This window comes from Pleuronectes platessa, chromosome 12 (genome assembly GCF_947347685.1).
Source record: "Pleuronectes platessa chromosome 12, fPlePla1.1, whole genome shotgun sequence".
In the NCBI taxonomy this organism is placed as follows: Eukaryota; Metazoa; Chordata; class Actinopteri; order Pleuronectiformes; family Pleuronectidae; genus Pleuronectes; species Pleuronectes platessa.
The window spans coordinates 19,526,210-19,539,908 of record NC_070637.1 but is presented as its reverse complement, the minus strand read 5'-3'; the positions used below and the strand labels follow the sequence as shown (position 1 = coordinate 19,539,908).

At 43.3% G+C, this 13,699-nt stretch overlaps 1 protein-coding gene across 1 annotated transcript in view; it reads right to left on the bottom strand.

The window, feature by feature from the left end:
• Window positions 1–13,699, bottom strand: part of LOC128453730 (protein FAM13A) — an 18,429-nt gene extending 4,730 nt beyond the window's left edge. The window contains exons 1-12 of the mRNA XM_053436792.1: window positions 13,532–13,699; window positions 12,957–13,158; window positions 12,626–12,835; window positions 11,797–11,977; window positions 8,893–9,142; window positions 7,994–8,100; window positions 4,318–4,542; window positions 4,067–4,175; window positions 3,609–3,703; window positions 2,936–2,993; window positions 2,293–2,388; window positions 788–995 (exon numbers count right to left, since the gene is read on the bottom strand). Of these exons, the coding sequence (XP_053292767.1) occupies window positions 788–995; window positions 2,293–2,388; window positions 2,936–2,993; window positions 3,609–3,703; window positions 4,067–4,175; window positions 4,318–4,542; window positions 7,994–8,100; window positions 8,893–9,142; window positions 11,797–11,977; window positions 12,626–12,835; window positions 12,957–13,158; window positions 13,532–13,561 (1,771 nt within the window). The 5' untranslated portion in view covers window positions 13,562–13,699. The remainder of the gene's footprint in view (window positions 1–787; window positions 996–2,292; window positions 2,389–2,935; window positions 2,994–3,608; window positions 3,704–4,066; window positions 4,176–4,317; window positions 4,543–7,993; window positions 8,101–8,892; window positions 9,143–11,796; window positions 11,978–12,625; window positions 12,836–12,956; window positions 13,159–13,531) is intronic.

Sequence of the window (13,699 nt, the reverse complement as noted above, 5' to 3'; positions counted from 1 at the left end):
AGAGAGAGAGAGAGAGAGAGAGAAAGGGCAAAGTATGACATTTATTTTGAATTGGACTTTTTCTCATTTTCTTTCGTTCTGCTAATACACATGGGACAACATGAGAGAAGGGAGAGTGGAGAGAAAGGGTGGAGGAGGTAGAACAGAAAACGAGAGGGAGTAGGGAAGGAAGTAGAATGAAAGAATAACAGTCATCTCATTAATTTGTTTTGTTACAAATACAGCTTCTTATATATAGAGGTTAAAAAACACAGTTTTTTTTAATCAGTGTTTACTCAGATCAACCATGAGAAAATAAATGAGAGCATCTACTTTCGTGTGTTGATATCAAAAACATGATATATTATGGAATATATGAACCTCTTCATTATGTCACTGGTGGCCGTACAGTGATGCAACAGGGACAGCATCGTACCTGTTTGTGCTGTTACTATGATGAAGCTCTCCGCTCGCTGAAAAGTGTGTTGACTGTTAATGAACCCTTATAAGGAATTACAGCAGCTTGGAAGATGCTCTGAATGAAAGATGACAAACGCTATAAATAAAAGGTACTAGAACAGCATGTACAGAGTTCTGCTCTTGTACTAATGCACTGAAAGTACTCCACTGTGTGGTCCTTTGAGAACACAATGGCATAAATACATTTATGATATAGGTAGATCAAATAAATAATTGGTTTAGTGTCATTACGACTTTTATTTAGTTATTACTGAGGCGCACAAGTTAAAATCTTCACAATCTTAACTATTATCCATTCTGTATATCATGATGTGTGCCATTGTCTTACCAGGCTGGGATAGGTCCACCGTGTTATAATCCTGAGCCGGTGGTGATGGTGGCAAGTGGAGGAACGGCTTGTGGCTCAAATACAGACTCTGCTCTTCAGGAGAAAAAGGCTGTTGCTCAGCTGGACGGCTGTCCCCAACTCGGGGGTCTCCTGCCGCTGGCGGAGATCCCGACTCAGCCTCCAGGGCTTGTAGCTTGAGGAAGGGGCTCTGGAAACAGAAGCAGAACATGGCTTCACGGATGCAGACGAGCAGGGAGAGGAGAAGTCAGGGAGCTGTGTCGTCTTCAGTGTTTCACACACTGCCCAGGAAGCTGGAGAAGTCCTGCAAAATCATTTTATTCTCTCATGGGAAAATAAATAGTCTGGGTGGTGTCCTTGTCCTCTTGAGAACGGTTGTAGTCAAAGCAGGGCTGGGCTTTTGGCTGAAATACTAAGAGCAAACTTGAAAAAAAAAGATCTTCCAAAGCTCCCAGCCAGGTACAAATACCGATAAAAATGGTCAAATCCAAAACGTGACTCTCTTCTTCTGTAGCTCTTCTCAGGTCTCTGCTAGTCATCCAACCAGTCATCCAAACCAGTGAGTCAGATTCCTAACGTGCCTCAGCATCCAGCGTGGGATCCCTCATAAGCGACACGCTTTCCTTTTAACGGTAAAGCTGTGAATCCCATCACCAGGTCGATGCGTTTGTGGGTGTGTGAGCGTGGAGAGCGTAGCTGCCCCCCCCCCCCTCAAAGAGAATCCCTACACCCACATGGTTTTCCCTCTGAATGGCATTCCCGGCATCTCAGCTACTATACTGCCTCCACATGGATTATTCATCACGCTGAGGAGGAAGGGGGTCGTCGGGAATGCCGCTCGTGTCGGTGCGTGCGGGGGGGGGGGGGGGGGGGCGTTTGGGCGAGGGAGGAGAGGGACTACGTGACGAGGCGTTTCCACGGCAACGTTGTCGGACCCAGTCTGCTTGGCAGAGCTGCAGGGAGTCACGTAGCCGGCTGCCTCGTGTGTGAGCATGGATACATATTTAATGAATTCTGATGATGGAATAAAGATTTCACTAAAAGCATCCTGATCTCAATGAGGAGGATATAAAGCAGGTTGTTTTTTTTGTAACACATTATTGTGCGTTTAGATGCTCTGACATTCTCAGCATCATCATCACCTTCATCATCATCATCATCATCTGCAGCAGCAGCAGATAAGGGCTTGGTTTCTCCTTTCTCACCCTCCTCGGCTGTTCATTCATAAAAAAAAAGAAGAAACGCTGCTTTGTGCGTCACACAGAGGAGGCGGAGGGAGTCAGGCTGCTATTACTGAAGCGATACACCCACAGGCAGGCGAGCTCACACCTACAGACACACATATACTGTAGGTGTGCACAGAAACACACAGGCACGCATCACGCACACAATCACCTGAGGTATCGATGCTCCTGTTGTCATAGATACACTCAATCTAAGGGTTTAATTTGTGTTTCTAAATAAGACTGTGGGGAAGGAGAACTTACGTCATGACCGTTGTTCCTGCCTCTGCAATCATTTAGAGTGTTAGAAGAACCACGACTTCCTCCTCCTCCTCCTCCTCCTCCTCCTCCTCTTCTCCCCTGTAGGAGCAGACAGTACACTCACTGATGAAGGCACATCCCTGAAACCCTCACACTAGTATGTGTCACATCCACATATAGTGACACATAAATAGATAAAATCAATTATTATTATTTTTCACTAGAGAAGAGTTTGAATAGTTTCTTTGACAAAAGTCAACACAAGTATATTTTCAAGTTTGAAAAAATTTCGCCCAGATTGGGAGACACTGAAATTGTGTGTGTCTTTTGTTATTGCTAAATAAAACTACAATTATTACTGATATTGAAGAAATACATTTGTTAGTCTGTTCTGGTGTCATCACTGTCACCACCTGTTCTATGCTATCATTTCAAACATCACTAAATTGGGTTTTTTAAATTCTAGTGGACTGACTGAACTCTCCCTCTCTCTCTGTGGTGGGTTTTAAGGTGCATTAGTACATTGCATTTCACTAGCTAACCTTAGGCTACAAACTCTGTAGCCTGGCTTTCAAAGAACTCTCCTCTCCAACCTGACTTCAAACTGTTGCTTTATGAAAGGATTTGGAGCTTGCTGTTTGTTTACCTTCCCATCAGGCCCTTTGCTTTTGTCTTCTGTCTTTGACTCGATGCAGCACAGCAGACTGAAAAACAAAATGATGTCAACAACATAAATACAGACTCCATACAACTGTGACACACATTGTGCTTTATCTGTATTTAGTCAGCTGTGTGCTAGATGTTCCTTGAAGGTCAGACAGTCATCTGGCTCCGCCGTTAAGGTTACGGCTTATTTATATCAGACACTAACGAGGCACAACTGAGATGACCCGTCCTGTGGCTCATTGGAGGAAGCGCAAAAACAAAAACACCATCGCGCCACCCTGCTAGGTCGACCCAGTCAAGATAGCTCGGTCGGCCTGCACCACGTGGAACCCTGTGGCAGTCGGTGTTATTTGGACTGGAATCCTATCAAAACCATGACTGTGAGCAGCACATTGCTCCCATAACCTACTTCCCATTTGACTGCAGGGCTGAGACATGAGCTGAACTGAGGAATCGAGTGCAAGAGCGAGAGGCTGATCCCAAACTACCAAAACATCCCGTCTCACTCAAGTGCTTCAGTATTTATGCCTGTGTTTGAATCTTGGTGGAAATGTTTTGTTATTTAAATGTATTATGATAATAACCAGGAACAAATGTTTGCAGAATCAACATTGTGATTTAATTTCGTCTTCATGTGGAAGCTTTCCTCTCACCTCTCTGTGTGCTGACTCTGCACATGGGTTTTTCTCTGTGATCCGTTGGCTATGCAGCAGTCGGACACAGATGTCCTCCCTGGATTTGTAGAAGCCTGGAAAACAATTGAATCCATAATAAATAACTTTTCAGTCACATAATAAAGGACTTTCCTCTTTACACATTAGAAATATCATTGTGCAACACTCTACTCCACGGAATGTATTTGTCAGCATATGTAGGAGGCAGCAAGTTACTGTACATCGTTTTCACCACACTCTACAGGTCTATAAATAAATGCGAAAAACCAAAGAAACTGGTGATACTGAATTATGTTAACACCAAGAGTCGTGAGTACTGGAGAGATTTAAAAGGCAAAAGGGAGAATGGGAATAAAAAAAAAGAAATTAAAATAGTAATTTAAAACCAAAACCAAAAAACAAGATGCAAACACTACGAGAAAATGAACCCAGCACACCAGTGAAGAGTCATCTCTAATGGACGAGGACGGTGTCCGTCTGTCCTCTTCCTTGTTTCCTTCTGTCCTCTCTTTCTCTTTTGACGACGAGTTGAACGGTAAAAAGGTCCTGTTGATGAAAAATAACACAAATTCAGAGTTTTATTAATGAAAACTGATTGTGCATTAGAGTTTTGTGAATAGAGAAAACACATTTGTCAGTTTAGGGGTAAATATATCCTGTGTGTATGGCAAACAGCAAAGACACTCACCCCACTGTGGTACACATCAACTCTGATGGTGTCTCATGAACCTTTTGAAATGGTCCCCTCTGGTGCAGATGGTGCTCTGGCCCTGGGTCAGCGAGGCGGAAGGGCACACAGCCTGCCCCCGTACTTTTCCCCTTCTCTTCCAGAGCCTGCCGGTCTGAAATCAGCCTCTGAATGTCAGCACTGACGTCAGAGCTGGTTTCACAACTCTGCATCAGAGTGTCAGCTCTATGGAGGGACACAGAGAGACAGAGGGTGAGGACAGGAATGTATGAGGAGAAGAGAAAATAACACTCTCAGTTGAGGCATCCTTTTTGAAGTATTAAAACAAAAACTGCTGTTCTGTAGCTATACTTTGATTATATCGTTAATAGGTGTTTTTGAATAATTCATGATATTTTTAATAAAATGATGGATTTTGCTCCAGATTCTCTGTGGCCCTGTTATCCAGAGGTCTTTAATCAAACACTCATTTGTAGAGATTTTCCTGAAGAACAATAATGATTCTTAAAACAAACCAGTGCAATTTTAGTCTACATCATTTCCCCCCCCAACACTAATATGAGTCAGCATGATCTTTACTTTTGAGTAATGCATCTAATTAAGTCATCTTTGAGTCCAAGTGACTGCTGCAACTAAATCAGTAAAATATTAAACAAGTATGTCAAAACTGGCAGTAGCAGACCCATGTCATGTTGGAGGGATATACACGCATGTAAAATATATGAAAGCAGATTTTAAGTGTATTAATCAGCTTATCACAAGGCTAACACGAGTTGTGTCCCACACTTATATCCCTGAGAAAAACCGTGGTCTCTGCAGCAGGTGGGAAGAAAAAAACCTGCATGACTCAGCAGAGCTTGATTTAAAGCCACAGAGAGGCTCTAATGAGCTGCTCCAAGCAAAAACAAGCACAACTCATTTGCTGCGACGTGAACCAAAAGCAGCCCATCTGTCACGTGTACTTGGGTAAAACGGTGTCTGACTCCGGAGCTGTAACCTGCAGCCCGACGGGTCAGCGCAGCGGCAGCGACAAACTAATGACTGTGACTGCTCCATTAATCAAAGAATGAGCCGAGCAGACGGCCGCTGCATGATGAACATGAATCACTCCTCAGCTTCGAGTCCCCCTTCCTCAAACATCTTTCATCTGAAGAGAGGCAAGAGGGTCAGAAACAAACTGAATGAGCTCGTAGGAAGTTGAAAACCCACAGACGACCCTCAGCGTCATTAATGTTTATTCTCTCAGAGCAGTGTAGACACGACAGATATTATTCTAAGACGCACAAATTAGTCAAAACACAGATGCATTTGCTGGTGGACAAACCAGAGCAATGAGAATATAACCCGATTGCATTAATGACCTCGGATGCAGAGCAACCACAGTGCACAAGTCAGTTCACTTGTGGAGGAATGTAGACTCGACCCTGAGTGTCACTGAGGCTGAAGCAGATAAGACCAGAAAACATCCTTTGTTGAAATGCCGAACCACACAGCAGTCTAACTACACGTGACAGTCAACCGCTCGCTGCATCGGAGGGACGGAGAACGCCACAGACGTGAAGAAAATAGGGCACAGACAATATGTACTTAATGGTCAAGAACACAAGTGACACCCGGCCCTTCAATAACCCATTCCCCTCACACATACACATATAAAATCCTCCTCTGCTCGATATTATTCCCTCCACACGCACAGTTTTTCCGTCTTATCACAAACACAGACCTGTACAGCCTTCGTTAAAGAAAGTTCATCTTGACCCCGCCCACTCTCTGGCCTACTTTGAAAATGTCTTTCTTATCTAAGGCTCTGGAGGTAATTATAGCTTTTACTGTATGACTAACTGTCAGACCCCTGCAGAGTGCAGAGAGAGAGCCTTACTTTTAAGTGACAAATGACTTCCTTGCTGCACATAAAGTGAAAGCTCCACTCTCATTGATAGATGAGTGGTAGGTAGGTAGCAGATCCACACTCCATCCTTTTGACAGTATCCTGAAACTCAAAAGATCTTTATTTATTGTCCCAGCTCATTTCTGTCTAAATTTGTTTCAAGGGTCAACTTTGGATCCATTGTTTTCTCCATGGTCTTCAGGTCACTTACTGCTCTTCCACATCCGATGTTAGATTAAATCTAAAGGGAGGGTGTCCTCAAGTTTCTGTGTCTATCAGGGAACTAGTGACTGAACTATTGTTTTACAGGTGTGATGGGTGAGAACTCATGAGGCCTCAGCAGGAATGTTTTAGATCAGATGTTTTATGTTTTGTGTTCCGAGTGACCATCCTGTCTCCTACATGGAGATAAGATGAACCTTCAGAGAGTCTCCACTCTCACCATGATAATGACGACCCTGACATGAAGTGCTGTGACCTCGACTTATCATCTGTCCCCTCCCATATGGTTTAATACTGAGGTGTTGCTGTTGTTCTCTTGTGCAGCTGCCTGAATGTGAGACAAACACAGAATCTTCTCTGTCCACGGATCTGTGAAGCAACAACAACTGAAGCTCTATAATTTTGACTCGTGAATTCACTGCACGGTTTTTGATGTAAGATGATGCTACTACAGAGGGATGAACCTGATCCTGCACCGGACGACATGAGGAAACCATTAAACTGCCTGATGGACAGAAACAGTGATCTGGCAGGTGGGCAGCTGGACTGAGTGTCGTGAATCAACATGAGCTGAGGAAATAAATACAGGGCCGTGTCTGCTTTACACAGACTTGGACCTTTTCCCATGTCAGCTGGGAAAGACACACACACACAAACACACACAAACACACACGCTGCACATTTCAAGCCACCTGTTTGACAAGAAAAAACTGACCCGCATCTACTGATGACTCATTTTCAAACTGACACGTGTGGGTGGTTTAATTACAGTCTGACGAGTCCGACATCTGGCTGCCATATCGTGCTGCAGCCATTGAATAATTCTGTGACCTTATCTCGCTTTACTTTAAGTCCACCACGATATTATCAGTGACTACTTCATGTGTGTTTTTCTGAATTCCAGCAAGGACGGATCGTTTTCAGTTGCCCGTCTGCTGAGAATCACAACAAGAAATTGTTTATAGATCTGTGAGCGTCATTGAGCAGATCTCTCATCCACACAGGAAACACAAATTAAGACAGCAGACAAACAAATACACGCACACATGGCTAACTGGCACAAAATGAATCAGCACGTGGCGAGCATCAGAGCGCACATAGTCAATGTGTCACATGCTCACTGACGGCAGATGGAAACAGATAATATATTAATGAAATGTAATTTCCTAATAGCAAGCTCGTGGCAAACTACGCTCACGAGTACCAAATATACGAGAGACCAATTTGTTCTTATTCTACTCCTCTCTGCTCCATCCAGCAAGAAAACAGTGATGCCATTTTACTCAGGGTTAGACTGAAAGGACGGTGAGCGACACAAGCTCTAATTCCTGTTGACTACTTGGGGGACACAGTTTGTGTTCCCAGATATGTAGCCACCAGTGTATATTACTACCTGTCTTCAAAGTTAGATTGTTCATGTCACAAACAGCAATGATGACCTTCCATTAGATTCAGATTATTTCGACCACTATCTATAGCACCGATGAACAGCTCTAGTTTTTAGAGGAAATGGGACCTGATCTGATTAACGTTAATACAAAGGGACATCTATCCCCATGACAGTACCTTTTGAGTTGAGCTCGGATCCATACTGTTTGGTCACAAGCACTCGTGGTGTCTCCCTCCAATCTGTCCACACTGCTCTGCTCTGGGTGACAGCTGCTGGGTCGGACCTACGAGGGACAACAGGAGTGAACAAACACAGAGCACTCTAGAGGGGTAATAAAACCTCAGAGCATATTTGTGCCTTATTTTTATGACTTTTAAAAAAAACTCTCTACATACTACACAGAACACATTATGATACTGTCTTCACAGTCATACCAGTCAAATAATGATGGACCACCAGTAGTGACGGTGAAGCCTATTAGAAGTTATTACTTGTATTAATATATTAACTTTTTTTTTTTATCCCCCCGCTGTATATATTATTAAATCCTAGTAACTGTAACATAATCAATCAATTTACAGAACCTGGAACCAGAAAAGTGGAAAGCGGTGGATTAACTAATTAAAAAAGAATCTTGATTGATCAGAACATATTTCGAAAACCTGTCACTTAGCCATTACCTTTTAATGAGGTCTTTAGCAACTACTACAGGTCCGAGGCCACTTATGAAATCATACCACAAAATAATTGAACAGCCTGCAGCAACAATCCTACATTTAGTTTAAAGGTTTAAAAATCTTACTGTATATGGAAAGCAAAAAAATATATATTCTAAACATTTGTAAATGTGATTTAAGATTTTTTTCCTAAATGTTTTTGCTAAAATTTCTAAAATAATTTGTGAGGGAACTGGAAGACTTTATAAATTCTTATGCTTCTCGTATTACATGACTTGAGAGACTGGAATAACCATGGCTACTATTTGTCAGTAAGTGCTAAGATTACTTACTGAATAATTCATTGTAATTAAGAAGTGTGAAATTTCCACCGGAGGGAATTTGAAAGATCTGTTCACCTCAAAGTGTGAGAGAGCGGAGAGAGTAGGAGGAGGTGGTGAGGAGGAGGCGATTGAGGAGGAGGCGATCGAGTAGGAGGCGATGGAGGAGGAGGCGATGGAGGAGGAGGCGATGGAAGAGGAGGTGATGGAGGGGACTAGAGTGTTCTTGGTTGGGACTGGAAGGAGAACGCTCTGGTGCTTGAGAAGATGGAGCAACAGGGCATTACACACACTCTGCTCCTCCAGCATCCTGGGTCCGGCTGGAACGCTGCAGGAAGAGGAGGTGGTAGAGCAACAATGCAGAGTCACATATACAGTACAGTGCCATGTACTGTGTGTTCACAATGGTCCTCTGATAAGGGCTGCATCACAGATAACTGCAAAGGGTTCCATCTAGTGGCAGAACACCGCACAGACATGAGACAAACTACTCAGACTGCAAATGGTGAAATACAACCCCAAATAAAAATGTAAACTAGAAGGTTTTGCATCAATTTTCAGAATTATATGAAATTAAATGTGTCCCACACTGTGATTCTTGTAAGGTGTCAGAAGCCAAGGTTGGAAACTACTGGGTTATTATCTTACAATAGGATTTTAAAGCATGTTAAATCATCCACTATCTAAAATCCAAAATAAATACAAATTTAAATTAAATTAAATTAAATTAAGAGTTGCGCAGTCCACATCTGCGCAGGATGTGCACGGGCAAATTCCTCCAGAATATGTAAATTTTCACCACTTTCTAATTTTCTGCAAAATTTGGAAAGAATTTGAGCATGTTAATTGGGCCTCACTCTCTGTCAATGCCTGTCAGTGCTCGGGCCCTAATAACAGTCAATTAAATGGTAAAAGCAGACGGGCAGTATAAGCTAATGAAGTTTCCCTTTTATATGTGAAACTTCAAAATTTCAGAGATATGTGGAGATTCTGCTTTGTTTTTTTTACTGTTGGTGTGTCCTCGTATACTCTGCTGTTGTGGTTATCATCCATTCTGGTTCTTATTTAGGTTGTGTCGCATGTGAACATATTAGGCACTGGTTACCATAGCGAACACCCAGGGGAGGAGAATGTGAAAAATCTGGGTAATAATAGATCTGTTTGTTGTGAGGACAGGAGCAGTCACGTGGACTTCCCAACAAACACACTCACAAGAGCCACGGGGAGATAGAAAGCTGCTTGGACATATATGTAGGACTTATCTGGGGGATACGTTGCCAAAGAACATGTCACACATATGGCATCTGAAGAACATGGGCTGCAGAGTTTCCCAAATACCGGCTGTGCTCATGCAGCCTGCTCCACCCGGGTTGAACCACTCAGGGAGATTACTTCACTTGAGGTAAATCTGTTGCGTGCAGTAACCAATTACATGTTTCTTTGTGCCCTACTGCTTGGCTAGTATTTACTTTATACAGGCTACTGATATCCTCCTTATAAGACCTTTAGGTTTTCAGTATCTCTGTTTAATTAGGACTTTTGTAGTCTGATTCATACATTCATACGCTGCATTTATCTGCTGCCCTTTCTCTATTATACATCACTCCCACAATGCAATGCAATTTTGAGTTCAGTATCTTGCCCAAGGCCAGTTCGCCACCTGGGGAATGAGGGAGACTGGGGTCGAACCACCAACCTTCTGGTAAGTGGGTGACCCGTCGTACCACCTGAGCTGCCCCAATCAGAAAACTAACTTGGGCTGAACTCTCCCCATCTAAACTGTATGAGGCCTCCAGCTCCTGCATCGACCTCTCACCCACGACCACAACAAATTCTCAACCTGTGTGAACTTTTTGAAATATTAGCAATAGCAACAAATCGAGCCAATATGTGCTAAGACATACAGTCGCTTTTGTTTGGCACAAAATAGCAGCTTTTTTTCAGATGGATATTTTTGGGATATATTTATCTCTTAATCACTCTTCATCCAAACGATTATACCGTTCATTTCCTGCCCTGCTTGTTTTTCTTATTCCTGTGGAACCGAAGGCAGAAAGCACATGATGTTCTCTGACCATCTACAGTTACAGCTACAGCCCAAACCCACCCAGCCCCAAGTTTTACAAAGCCTTTGATACCAACTCAACAGACCCCAACAGACTCTTCTTTCTCCGGCTGTAATCGTCTTCCATTTTTCCTAACATGTGCAGGACTTCACAGTGTGTGACTAATTCCACATTCCACTGACATGCCTTTATCTTTCACAGGAAAACCACACTATAGACATATTGTCGATGAGACTCTCTGGAGACTGAAAGCCTGCTGTGTACATCTCTTTGATATTGTAATGTCTTGACCTACGCTGCAATGAATGTCGCAAAATGCAGCAATATAACCGAAATTGAATTATATTGAATGAATGTAATGAGTCTTTTCCTCAGTGGCAGCGACTTACAAGTCCAGTAAGTATGAGTCTTTCCCCGGAGAGGTTGTATTTGTTTACAGTGACGTCAACGTTCTATAAACACGAGATGAAAAAACGACTGTGATGTGTCTGTCCTTCTGAGTGTCATGCTCTCCGTTATCAAGCCATGATCCACAACCATTTCCTACAAGGGGCGAACCCGACTCCACCCCAACTTAGTGGAAAATGGAGCAGACACAAAACCACAGAGGCTGATGAACTGGGCCCGACATTTAGAACGCTGCTCTCGGGACAATCAGACAAAGCATTATTCTGTTGCTGTTGCTCATACTTGGAATCTCCAGGCGTATCACTCACTACAGCAAAACTGGTGTGAAAAGCATCATTAAAAAATGTCTACACAGGGGAAAAGTCTTTTGTAATTTACACAGTGACAAGTCACCCCTCAGTTTTCAGGTCAGAACGTATCCTGAGTAAACTGATTTGATTAGAGCAGCCTTGTGTCCTAACAAGGGTTTGAATAGGATTTGAATGAGACATTAACAACAGCAACTTACTGAAATATACAAGGCCCAAAGATGGTTGCCAGGTTTTCCACGGGCATGTGATTTGTTTGGCTGTGAGCAGCCACTCTGGACAGGAAGTGGATGAGGTAAGACAAAATAATGAGGTTGTCGGCAGGGAGGTGGCGAAGTTTCTCCGTGAGAGACTGCTTCAATTCTGCCTCTTCTGCATATCCTGAAAATAAGTAATAACATTAAAAACACTATTTATCAACCCACAGCTTCATCAATCACTAAGAATTCTCAGAATCAATAGATATATGGCATGTTATCAAGTTTCTATAGCATTTGTTGGTATTTGAGGCCGTATGTCCCCTGAGAATTGCAATTTTGAACATTTGTGCATTTGAGAAAAATAAAAAAAGCTGTTGCTGATGGACCCTTGAATAAATCTTGCTTATTATTTTCTTATTGAACATAAAGTGGGGTGAACACAGGGTATATTAGCATAAGAGACGTGGCATATTTTGGGCTTTAAATACATATAAATCATGAAATCTGACCCAACAACGCCAGTATGATTTCCTCGTACCTGAAAGTTTACAAATCTTTCACCGCAAACTAAAAACATACCTCTTCCAACAATATACCTTGAATAGAAAAAAATTAAAATACTAACAATTTTTTAAACTAACAATTTAGTAGCACTTAAATGGCACTTACGAATAGCACTTTGTAGTTTTGCTTTATTTTTGAAAAAATTGTACTTTCTTGATTCTTGTTGTTCTGGGTCTGTACCCTCGGGGTTGAATGCACCTATTGTAAGTCGCTTTGGATAAAAGCTTCAGCTAAATGAAATGTAATGTAATGTAATGTAATGTACCTGAAAGGCTCAGGAGGAGCTGTTGGCGCTGGGGTTCAGGCACCACGGGGGTGGGCAGCTCCCGGAGGAAGAGTTTGAGCAGCGAGGCCACAGTGGGGACATCGGCCTCTTCCTCCAGACCCACCCGCTCTCCGTGGTCCCACAGCTTCCTCAGCTGCCGGGTCCGCGCCACCGAGCTACACAGACGAAACAAACCCCTGTGATGCATTCCTGTGATGGGAACACAAGTATCCTCCATCAGTGCACAAGCATAGGGACGTGTGAGTATTTGTTAGGATTGGAGAAGGCAGGAGAGATGTGTAGGATAAAAAGAAGGATGTGCCTGTGTTACCATTCCTCTCCAGAAACTCCACCATGTCTCTTAACACGAGGGGCACTCCACCGACCACCTGCCCTTCCTCCCTCAGCGTTTCCAAGTCAACACCAAACACACAGCTGGAGGCCACTTCAGGCTCCCAGTCCAGAGTGGGACCAGTGGGCCGCGGGCTGACCTTAGCGCTGGGCCTCAGGATCCTCACCGAAGACGGGTCGTTCTGTGAGGAGACAGGACGGGCGGGGGTTAACTCCAATGGAGGAATTTAAATGTGTTTATCTCGTTTAGATAATTGGGTGCTGGGTTATTGAATTAGTTCATCCTGGAGGTTGGCGCTGATGACCCACTTTGTGAAGCTTTAGAAAACAAAAAACAGCACAAGACACAATAAAAAACACATTTTTGGATGAAATGACATAAAATTCAATGTAAATTCAGGTTTTACACTGAGTAGCATGACATGGTCTAACTTACAGCGTCACGTTTCTGCGTAAAACCAGCACTTTTCTTCATTTACGTGGAGCTACTTGCTAATACAACACTAGCAGCTGAACACACATCAGAGTAAAGGAGATAACAACAGACACACTTACACACAACGCCACCGACGCCCTCGCTCCCATGTTTCAGCTGGGACCGTGACATCTCTCCATTTCTCCCCCCCACAGGGCAGACGTGTTTGCTCCCCTCCTCCGCACGAGGAGCCCGCCTCTCAAACTGACCCGAAGTCCCGCAACCGGAGGTAGGAACGGTCCGCCTCG